Raw genomic sequence first — 11,557 nt, forward strand, 5'->3', positions numbered from 1 at the left:
GGGGTGAGTTGGAGGCTGTTGTTTACCTGCATACAATTGTCACTTATAATTCACAATATCGATGTGATCAGAAAGAAAATCCGCTTCAAGACAAAGACGGTGAGGTGGAAGGACGATGGTATTTCTTTATGCGGCGAGTCCGTCCTTCTTTGTCCTGAGGATCATAATGCTCTAAAATGCCCATCCATAGTCCGTCATGCTTCTGCAAGAGTGAGCTACTGAGTGTAAAAGTCTAATGACCTAACCCATTCATCACACAACACATCACTCTCTCCTGCAGCAACTACCACCACAGAAGATAAGAGTACAGAAACAAATTGGCAAATAGTCATAAAAGGAGGGTAGTGGCGGCACCTCTGCCTCTGTGTCGCCACGAGGCAGTAAAGCTTATGGTTTGTCGCTGTCGCGCCACTATTTCCAAGTGGCGGGGCCAACGCGTGCCAGCCAGGCATAGGCCCCAGGGGCCATAAAGCACAGTTGGAACCCAACCTTTGGTCGACAACACTGGCTTGAGCAAGAGGAGCACACGCCCTCCTAACACAGACACAGACAGACAGAAACACACACACACACAAACACACATGTTCAACGACAACCATATAACCGGACAGAACAGATACTCCCTAGTTTCCAAATACACCTAGACTACTGAGAAGGATACAATAACAAAGAACTCTAATCCACAGAAAGAATCCACACCAGAACATTCGTTTGAAACCAAATATCAATTGAAATATTGAATAAACAGACAAAGAAATGTTTTACAGCCTACTATAATGTAGCTTGCATCTGTAGTTTGACATCAAACAATTGTTTTGACTATAAATATCACACAGGATGTCAGCGGTTATGGAAATAACCCTGCAGTCCACATCAGAGACAAGTAAAAATTGATTTTTAAGTCATCTACTGTATATAACTTAGGATGGCAGGTCATGCACAAAATCATTATTGAAAGGTTAACAATAAAATAAAAGTGGATTATTTAAAAATTGTTTAAAAGTTACTTAATAAAATCAAGGAACAATTAATTTATCGGTTTATTAAACTAAACAGATTTCAAAGAGCATTGCAAAACCAACGAGACTATCAGACTTGGCTATACAACTAAAGTAGACTCAAGTCTCTGAAGAATTTGAGGTTATAAAGTAACAATATAATTCCCTTATATTTCAACAAAAACACAGCAAATAAAATTAGATGAACGTATTCAAAATAATTAAAATTAAAGTATTTTTCTTTGCCTTTATTTTTTTTAAATGAAGTCATTGCACTTTAATTAAATGATCAGACAATACATTGTCAAAAGCTGAACTAATACAACAGGGGTCATGGAAAAAATGGAAACGAATTCAAGTATGCAATTATGACATCTAAAATAAAAAAGTATTTATGCACTTTCAACATATCTGATAACATATACAGTATATACAGTATCTGTGTAAATGTAAATACATGCATCTTTGTCAAATGAACAACTATGCAATTCATTACATAGAAAGCACATGTAAATGTATACTTTCCATTGTCGATTTCATACCTTGAACACACAAGGCATTCTTAGAAGGGAATAGACTTCTGGGATATGACATGTTGGCTTTGGAGTTTCATGACTGTTCTTATCTTCACATAAATAATGTATATAGAAGTTAATCATCTACACGCATAGTAATGAAACATGTTCAGAGGTAATAAAACACTTGCGTGTTTTGTCCTTCTGGATTTGTGAATAACACTCCGTGATAACTTGTAGAACTGTTTCTGGTTATTGACTGAAATACCACGTAAAACTGTGACGGTGATATTAGACACATATCAATAATGACAACAACAACAAAGACAACCACGACAAAAACTACAACTAGAAATAATATTGATAGTAGCCAGTAAAAAGTTATTTCCATACATTCCACTTGATTGCCGTCCGCTTCCTTCTGTTTTTTCATCCCTCCGGCCATGGGAAAGAGAGTAAGTCTATAATAGGTAGTTCTTGTCACAAGTCTATATTATCCACAGTGAACTGAGCTGGGTCCAGAATTGGGGCACGGTGAGCTGCGGTCAAGCTCATGCCTGAGACAGAGCACACCAGGAGTTCTGTGGGGCGATGGACGCGGGCGTAAAGGGGTAGTTCTCGTATTTGATGTCGACATGTCCTGAACTGTCCAGATGTGATGAAGCCTTCAAAGAATAGAATGGGACATTTAAAGGACGGACCACAATGATAAGGTCTTTAGTAGGAACTAATGGGCTGAATTTGCTAGACTATAAAGTAGCTGTAGTGGTAAACTTTCTCTCGCAATAGTAAATAGCATGACGGTGGCAGCTCCAACGTCAAGCAGAATACTGAGTCAAAGGCTAATCACAGAACTACAGGGCAGGGAGAGTGAGAGTGGGTGCAGGACATAATACGTGGCCTTGCATAGCCTCCTACTATGGGTAGTTCTTCCACCCTGGCCCTACAAAGTGTTTCAAACTCCCAATTCTAATAAGTGTTTTCTCTGCATAATACCTAGAGGGAAAAAGTCACATCATCATCTGTATGGGGAACCCAGGAGTGAGAAGCCTTACCTGAGACACAGAGGCTACGGTCTGTCCGGCGTAGGGTGAGGGGGCCATGTTGGGTTCACTCTTTATCGTAGATGCATGTTCCGAGACAGACAAGGAGGACGGTGAGTTGGTGCCTGAGGCTGACAACCCTCCTGAAGAAGACAGGCAGATATATGGGTGATTGACAGGTACAGGACATCATTAACCTAAATACACTTCACACATTCTCTCTCTATCTTTCTTTCTATTCCCCATTCTTACCTGTTGAGGGTTTGGACTTGGGCATCTTAGGTTTCCGTTTCCTGGTCTGAATACTTTCCTTCTTCATGGCCAGTGGTCTGGGGACCTAAGAGGAGGAGAGGCCAATAATTTAGATCCTAGTTGTAACAAAGGCCAGCTTGCCTTGAAAACACACACAATGACCCCTTCCTCCCACCTCTCTCTTTTGATAACAACATCCATGATGACCTTGGAAAGCTTTTACACAACATGAATAATACGCAGCCCACACTGCCCTGCCAGGCTAATAGGGGCTAATTCTTACAGCAGGATTTTACATAGGATCCCACCAGGGCAAACGTTGTGTACATTAGATGATATGAGTAGTGTAGGGTCCAGGTGTGTGTGTGTGTGTGTGTGTGTGTGTGTGTGTGTGTGTGTGTGTGTGTGTGTGTGTGTGTGTGTGTGTGTGTGTGTGTGTGTGTGTGTGTGTGGTGTGTGTGTGTGTGTGTGCGTGTGCGTGTGCGTGACCTACCCCATGTAGTTTCATGTACAGGCCACAGGCATTGCAGACAGGCTCTCCCTCTGCGTTGCGACGCCACAGCGTAGTCGTGCTGGTGAGGCAGTTAGTGCAGCACAGGCCGGCCCGGCGAGATGTGGTCTGCTATAGATGGAGAAGTAAAGAAGTAAAGACAAGGTGTCAATAACCGATCAATAACCGATAACCGACTACAACCAATCAGACAACTCAAAGCATTATTCTGACATTCTTCTGAGAGAGAACTGGACCAAGGACAAGACCAGTTAAAGATGGATTGTATGACAGGTGTAGAGAATGAGCACCTTAAAGGGATAATTCAGCCCCCCCACAAAACAATATACATATATTGCGTTACCGACTCTGTTATACTTTGTGTAAAATTTGAATTTGGGTGAAGTATCCCTTTACTATAAGTGAATTCATTTTGTGTATTGTGCACAAGATTCCGCCATAGTATCCATGGAGAAACCAAACAGTCAATGTACTGATAAGGACTTCACATGAGAAATGTTTCACATAGTGCTGGGCGAACCACTAAGCACTCCTGGCTGAACCTGCCTCTCTATCAGCTTGTTATTGGACACAAGTGAGATTTTTCAGCAGAAACACGGTTGTTAAGTCACGCTGTTCTCTTGCCTCGTACAGATCTGGCTAAAAACAGACAACCCAAGGGCAAGGTCACTGAAGGACAAATAAAAAACAGAACAAGCACAGGCAGAGCAGAGCTGGGGTAATTCACAGCAGCTGCTCTGAGAGGCTGGTTCCTGCCTGGGAAAAAAGACAGCAGTGAAGGCCTCTTTCTCTCACTCTACTACACTGACCTTCTTCAGACAATCACTGACCCAATATGTTCCATTCTTTTTCCACCTCCTTCTGACCACCAATTCCTGTGTTAACTGCTTTGACCTAGAAAAACCTACTATCTGCATGTTACTTTTTCCTCTCAAAACCCACCAAATCAATCAATACATTTAGTCATTAACATTCCTAAAACTCCATTTTAAAAGCTCATCGACTCATTTAAAAGCTCAAAAAGTATGTGGGCACCACTTCAAATTAGTGCATTTGGCTATTTCAGCCACACCCTTCGCTGACAGGTGTATAAAATCGAACACACCGCCATGCAATCTCCATAGACAAACATTGGCAGTACAATGGCCTTATTGAAAAGCTCAGTGACTTTCAACGTGGCACCATCACAAGATGTCACCTTTCCAACAAGAAAGATCATCAAATGTATGTCCTGCTAGAGCTGCCCCGGTCACCTGTAAGTACTGTTATTCTGAAGTGGAAACGTCTAGGAGCAATAACGGCCCAGCCGCGAAGTGGTAGGCTACACAAGCTCACAGCTAAAGCGCTTAGCGTGTAAATATCGTCTGTCCTCGGTTGCAACCGACCTGCCTCTGGAAGCAACGTCAGCATAAGAACTGTTCATCGGGAACTTCATGAAATGGGTTTCCATGGCTGAGCAGCTGCACACAAGCCTAAGATCTCCATGCGCAATGCCAAGCATCGGCTGGAGTGGTGTAAAGCTTGCCACCATTGGACTCTGGAGCAGTGGAAACACGTTCTCTGGAGTGATGAACCACGCTTCACCATCTGGCAGTCTGACGGACAAATCTGTGTTTGGCGGATGCCAAGAGAATGCTACCTCTCCGACTGCATAGAGCCAACTGTAAAGTTGGTGGAGGAACTAAGGGCTAGGCCCCTTAGTTCCAATAAAGGGAAATCTTAACTTTATATCATACATTGTCATTCTAGACGATTCTGTGCTTCCAACTTTGTGGCAACAGTTTGTAGATTGCCTTTTCCTGTTTCAGCATTACAATGCCCCCGTGCACAAAGCGAGGTCCATACAGAAATGGTTTGTCGAGATCGTGTGGAAGAACTTGACTGGCCTGCACAGAACCCTGACCTCAAACCCAAGGAACACATTGGGATGAATTGGAACGCCGACTGTGAGCCAGGCCTTATTGCCCAACATCAGTGCCCGACCTCACTAATGCTCTTGTGGCTGAATGGAAGCGAGGCCTCGCAGCAATGTTCCAACATCTAGTAGAAAGCCTTCCCAGAAGAGTGGAGGCAGTTAAAGCAGCTAAGGGGGGACCAACTCCATATTAATGCCCATGATTTTGGAATGAGATGTTCGAAGAACAGGTGTCCACATACTTTTGTATATGTAGGCAGAATAATGGGCCTACTCAATAAGATACATCTAGGACAAGTTGTATACACTTTTATGGTGCTTACCAGTCGTTTCTGTGGTTTGATGAGCGGCCTGTTGATTCCGTTCATCTTGTGGTACAGGCCACAGGCATTGCACAGGTAGTGCCCGGTACCATCTCGTCGCCACAAAGGAGTGGAGATGGAGCCACAGTTTACACACTCACGACCCTCTCCCGGGAACTCCTCCAACATGTCTGTAATTTGATGAAGACAACATTTTGAGTTTTAATATTTTTTGTATGTGGTGTTGCGTTGGTTTTAATGCATGATCACACTTGAGCAAAACATGAACATGGCTGGAACTGGCTATGGAAATACCCTTGATCATCTTTAGTTCAATTGCATAATTCGTTAAATGTTGATAATTTTGTAAAATGAGAGGAATAAAATGTATATCGATTGCAAGTGCTATGTGTGTGCCTATTTGGATATTGGGTAAAATAAAATGTTTTTTTGGTCAATTGTTGTATGTTTTCGATAAATTGAAAGGATAGGCCATAATAAACAAAATAATGGAAGACAAAAAATCCAGACATGAAAGCCATAAGTTTAGACATCTTTGATATGTAAACCCATATCGTGAACAGAACGCGTCAGAGCGTGATAAATGTCCCGGCTTAGCTCGCTCGAGTAGAATTTAAAGCCCTCTCGGTGATTAAAATATATCTAGTCCGAATGTATCAATATGGATACAGGGTCATTGGCGTATCTATTAGGGCGGCTGGCGAGGCACAGGGCTCAGACGGGTGGAATGTCAATGGGGCTCTTATCAGTGTTAAGGATCCAGGGGTCCCCATATCAATCAAGCTACTGACAGGCGACGGCCTCCTACAATTAATTGCTCGAATTCCTTGTCCACATATTGAAAGAGGGTCAATAGATAAAAGCAATAACAATAATGTTGAAAACAATAATAGCAATAGAAAAAACCTTAGGGCCTAAAAATATATATATCTTTTTTAATCATGTTTAATGTCTTATTTTCCTCATGCGTAATGTGTGCGTAATGTGAGTGTGCCATGAGATATGTAAGTGCTATATCTAATATATTGACCACCACTTAAACCAAACTTGGTTTCGATGAATAAGCCCACTTTTTACACACACACACACACACGCACACAACATACACTCACAAAACAACACACACACACATACACACGGACACACACAACACATACTTACTCACATAACAACACACACACACACACACACACACCATATGTGTTAAATGACGAATGTGTATAGGTCTTTAATTCAGCAAATCAGCAAATTCAAAATAAATAGAAAATACACAAATTAATTTCACCAGGATGAAAATGCGTTCCTGTTTATGATATGAAACGAAGTAATCAACAAACACATACTGTGTCTTGTTTTTGGGGCTCCCGAATAGGGCAGCGGTCTAAGGCCTTGCATCTCAGTGCTAGAGGCGTCACTACAGACACCCTGGTTCGAATCCAGGTGGAATCACAACCGGCCGTGATTGGGAGGCCGGCGCACAATTGCCCCAGCGTCGTCCGGTTTTGGCTGGAGTAGGCCGTCATTCTAAATAAGAATTTGATCTTAACTGACTTGCCTAGTTAAATAAAGGTTACATTAAAAATATTTTTAAATTACTGGATATGGGCTATATGCCTATAAGAAACTGACGTCCTCATATCCACAGAACAGGGGAAGATCCTGCTTCAAAACATGTTAAACGTAATCGACATTTTAATGTTCCACCTTCAAAGGACGTGTTGGCTGCTTGCCAAACGTGTATTGCAGGCGCATTTCCAAATATCCCTTTTCCGTCTGATCTGATCAAGGTGACAATTGGACAGTTTTCACTAGTGAATGTCTGTACTGATAATCAAAACACAGCAAAAGAAAACTGACAGGTAGTGGGGATTAAATTAGCACCTTAATTAATTGGTTTTAGCAACCTTCTCTTTTAAAGAATGTGTATTGTGAACGCTGACAAAAATGTTACTTTTTGGGGGGCTAATTGAATCCCAGTGACTGAGTACAATCGATGGTAGGGTTTACCACATAGAATGGGATTTCTCAATCGCATCAATAAATAACTGAAGAAACAACCAGGCTGAAAATTGTGAGATCAGAGCACGGGCCCCTTTAACCCTTGACATCCACAGAAACGAATAGCCTTATTAGCAAAAGTAGATCTAACCAATAAAGAACTGTTATCGAAAAAATATTGGATAAAATTCATGGTGAATTATCCACAACATTTAATCTTAAAAACATGATTCATATTTATTGAAATGTAGGTCTATATGTTTTGTGTGCCCCCTGTAGTGCTTCTATAGGCCAGTAAAGGACGACTAGGCCTGCTATATAAATTCAATCGTTTTTTGTTGTTGATTATGTGCTAATAATCTTTTCATTTGTGGCCTTCACCAATTCTCCACATACATAAGTGAAACAATTATTAAATACGAGTAGCCTACATTAATTTGATACGACAATTTTCCTTCGGTTTGTGTGGAAATGTTAGACAAACAAACACACGGTTCGCCTTATTTATCTAAGACTGTTACGTACCCAAACTGGACCTTCTCCCAGACAGGCAACCTTGCCGTCCCTGAAGACTGATCATGCCGCTCTCAAAGTGGCCTGGTGTCCAAGAGGTTGCCATCTCAGGGCTCATGTACGCGTAGGGACTCGAGTATGATCCTCCAACAGACCGCACCAAAGCGCTGCCATACTGGTCGGCACGACCACCGTTACTGAGCACAAGCGGGTTTTGGTAGGTTGTGTCCCTGCCTGTATTGCTGCTTACTGGCGGGCTGTGAGAGTAGGAGAACCCGGGGTGCGGATGGGGGCTGCCCGGGTTGAAGGACGAACTGTCTGTGCCAGTCTGAGGCCAGCCATGATGTCCGCCGAGGCCATGGGACTGATGGGTGGACTCGCATGTCTGCAAGTACGGCAGGGTTTGCAGCATAGCAGGCACCCTCGTAGTGGGCACATACACGGGGGAACTCGCTGAAGGGTGCATATAGTTCCCTGCATCGTGTGCATATGGGGACTGATTGGATGACAAAGCAAGGCTTTGGTACATTCTGACACCGTATACTCGTCCTAGTTGGAAGAATATGGGCACTGACTCCTGGGACAAAGCGGGTCACGTAAAGACACTTCGGCGAGTCGTCGGCGGTTTTTCGTTATCCAGTCGCTGGATAATTAACAAATCCACTCCTGAATGAAGGGGAAAGAACCACAATCAACAAATGTGTCCTATAATTGAGGGATTGTGTCCACTAATTAAAGAAGAAACATCACCCAGCAGTGTACAATTCGCACCTGTGGCCTGAACCCAGCCTGAGGCGTATTTTGACCCATCTTTTATCTTCATCTTTTGTTTAGTACATTTTTTCTCCTTTCTCTTTAAAATAACTTTTGCTATCGTTTAGGTCAATCTATGGAGAATATCACTAATTAGGCCTGAAGTAAATTTATGTAAATCGCACAATCAAATAACTGCTGTAGCAATACAAGGACAAATAGAAAACGACTTGGTCAACGACAAGAGTAATATATTATCTGTATCATTGTGATTGACATTTAATGGATTAAAATGACACTAATGGTCTCCCATATCTTTGCATGTAGATAGAACTAATCAGCTACCCGAGATATCCCGAGGAACACCCGACTTGCACCATGTCATTAAATCATAGGAACCCGATCAACCCACAATAGATAGAGGGGCCATATGTGTGATGCATAGGCTATATGCAAATCACATAAAACCTTGATTGCTGTGTGCACAAGAGGAATACAATTTCATACAAGAGCTCTCGTAGTATTATCTCACCAGATAAGGACGGTCGGGTGATAAAGTCTGTTTTTCAGAGGAGCAGCTTGAGCAGCGCTGTGGGCAAACTTCACTCAGATAGACCCAACGAAAGTGACCGAGGCTCCCACAAAGATGTCCAAAATGTCTATGCGAATAAAAGTTTTCGAGAAAAACCAATTCCTTACTTCCCGGAAGGTCCAAGTTTCTCTCTCCTATTCTTTGTATCTGAAGATAGTTACTGTCGCTGATAATTGCTGATATAACAGAGCTCCGATTCGTTCTCTACTGGAAAACTCTACTGCGAGTTATTTGTACGGACTAAGACCACGTGATGCACTCCAAGGTAGGTCTCAGGAGTTGGAGGAGGAGAGGGGCAGGGAGCACCAAGCCAACATGAAGAAGAGACCCATCCACCTTTGCTGAATTTGCTGTGTCTTGGTTGTTTTTAGAATCAATATAAGATAACATATAAAGATCGAGGAAATTGTCACAGTTCCATCAGATTTGCGAATTTTGTTTAGATGGTCTCCATATACTTTCAAATGAATTAACCCGATTTTAACCGAATCCTTTAATTTTGTATATTTTGTATTTAACCTTTATTGAACTAGGCAAGTCAGTTAAGAACAACTTCTTATTTTACAATGACGGCCTAGCCCGGCCAAACCATTCCCCTAACCCGGACGACGCTGGGCCAATTGTGCACCGCCCTATGGGACTCCCAATCACGGGCGATTGTGATACAGCCCAGGACCGAACCAGGGTCTGTAGTGATGCAGTGCCTTAGACCGCTGTGCCACTCGGAAGCCCAAATATATACTTCTATTTTTTTCATAGATATTAATCGCGATGGTGCATTCTAATAAATAAATGCGAAATAAAACACCGACATGTCTAAGTTAACCTTTAGGCCTTTAGATACAATAATGCTAGTGTTTGAAGCGAGCCTTATACACTTGCTGTAAAATAATGTCTCCTCTGAAAGGGAAAGTTATGCTTCGTTTTATGACAAGATAAATCAGAATGAGCTCTATAAAAACAGCAAGGCGATAAGAGATACGACCAATAACTTGGCGTGATGATACAATATCCTAATCACTCTCATTATAGACATTTTGAGTCATTGTTATATTAACGATTGACTCCACCTCCACACGAAAAAGTGCACGATAATAATTTCACAAACACGATTTTCACGATTATTAGGTCTAACACTAATACCTCAAGACAGAGCCTAACAAATATTGCCAACAGCAGTCCTGTAACTCACTGCAACTATCATTACTAATGATGATAAAACTGTAATTAATAGGCGAACTATTATAATTACATTATTATCATGCTGTGCTTATGTTATTAATTATTGTTATTATTATCATGAGCAGTAGTATGCGTAGAGTTAGTAGTCTTGTTGTAGTAGAAGTGGTATTAACTGCATAGTAACAGTATATCGATACTTTCACACTCCCTATAATAATTACGAGGCAATAACATCATATTATATGGCTTATATATATATATCGTTATCCTGATCATTTACATCATTCTATAAATGTTTTGGTGAAAATAATTGTTGGTACTTGTGAATATTAGTTACCTGTATTGATGATATGATATGATATTCTCATCAAGTGGTTGTTTCTAGTTTAAATTCCCATCACATTTAATATAAATCGTTAAGGAGAATAAATTATTAAGAGAAACAAATCCATTTGGGAGCTGTGTATTCTGTTCTGTTTGTCCATGTGGGCCTGTGTATCCTGTAAATACGACTAATACAACTCGAAACTGGGCCTTCCCTTAGACCTGTCTCAGGTAATGAGATTAATATTAGCCCTTCTTCTCGTGCCTCTCAGGAGCGCAGGGCGCTAGGAGACAATCAGAGGATGCTGCGTGACTGTCTTCTACTCAATACATGTATTTTCTTTCATCACTGTGGAGGGTCCAACGACCTGTGACTTAATAACCCCTCTGCTCATTTCTACAGTCGTCTTTCAATCAAGGATGGGTTTGGTCGTCTGAATGTCTGTCATCATTGAATGGGGCCGTTACTCTGACCGTCGGATCCAGTTTATTAGTTAGCCACCAATCAATCAGTGTTAAAACTGTTTAGTGAGATTCCAGTGAATGCCTGACTTCAGGTTGACTCCAAAAGTCACAGGTAGAATAAAAATAGGAAGTGTGTTTGGTGTTTTTGATTCATGGTAATTCATTAAAATGGA

The 11,557-nt window shown here is 41.6% G+C and overlaps 1 protein-coding gene across 2 annotated transcripts; it reads right to left on the reverse strand.

The window, feature by feature from the left end:
* Window positions 1-1,027: 1,027 nt before the first annotated feature.
* On the reverse strand, window positions 1,028-9,956 carry gata5 (GATA binding protein 5). 2 transcript variants are annotated; one of them, XM_014145982.3, is made up of 7 exons: window positions 9,354-9,956; window positions 8,081-8,734; window positions 5,558-5,727; window positions 3,302-3,430; window positions 2,809-2,893; window positions 2,569-2,699; window positions 1,028-2,178 (listed from the first exon to the last, which is right to left on the reverse strand). In XM_014145982.3, exons 2-7 carry the CDS (start codon window positions 8,595-8,597, stop codon window positions 2,065-2,067), a joined length of 1,146 nt encoding a protein of 381 aa, XP_014001457.1. In that variant the 5' UTR covers window positions 8,598-8,734; window positions 9,354-9,956; the 3' UTR covers window positions 1,028-2,064. The 2 variants fall into 2 exon arrangements, with proteins under 2 accessions (XP_014001457.1, XP_014001458.1); XM_014145983.3 differs by lacking the exon at window positions 9,354-9,956 and adding an exon at window positions 8,840-9,072.
* Window positions 9,957-11,557: the final 1,601 nt, after the last annotated feature.

The sequence above is a fragment of the Salmo salar genome, chromosome 15, assembly GCF_965601325.2.
Source record: "Salmo salar chromosome 15, fSalSal1, whole genome shotgun sequence".
Classification (NCBI taxonomy): domain Eukaryota; kingdom Metazoa; phylum Chordata; class Actinopteri; order Salmoniformes; family Salmonidae; genus Salmo; species Salmo salar.

Bases quoted from the DNA above. Each gene is read 5' to 3' on its own strand.
- gata5 (XM_014145982.3), bottom strand. From the start codon at position 8,597: ATGTACCAAAGCCTTGCTTTGTCATCCAATCAGTCCCCATATGCACAC. The intron at 2,894-3,301 runs GTAGGTCACGCA...TCCTCCTCTTAG, and splicing joins TGTACATGAAACTACATGGG to GTCCCCAGACCACTGGCCAT. The intron at 2,700-2,808 runs GTAAGAATGGGG...TGTCTTCTTCAG, and splicing joins CAAGTCCAAACCCTCAACAG to GAGGGTTGTCAGCCTCAGGC.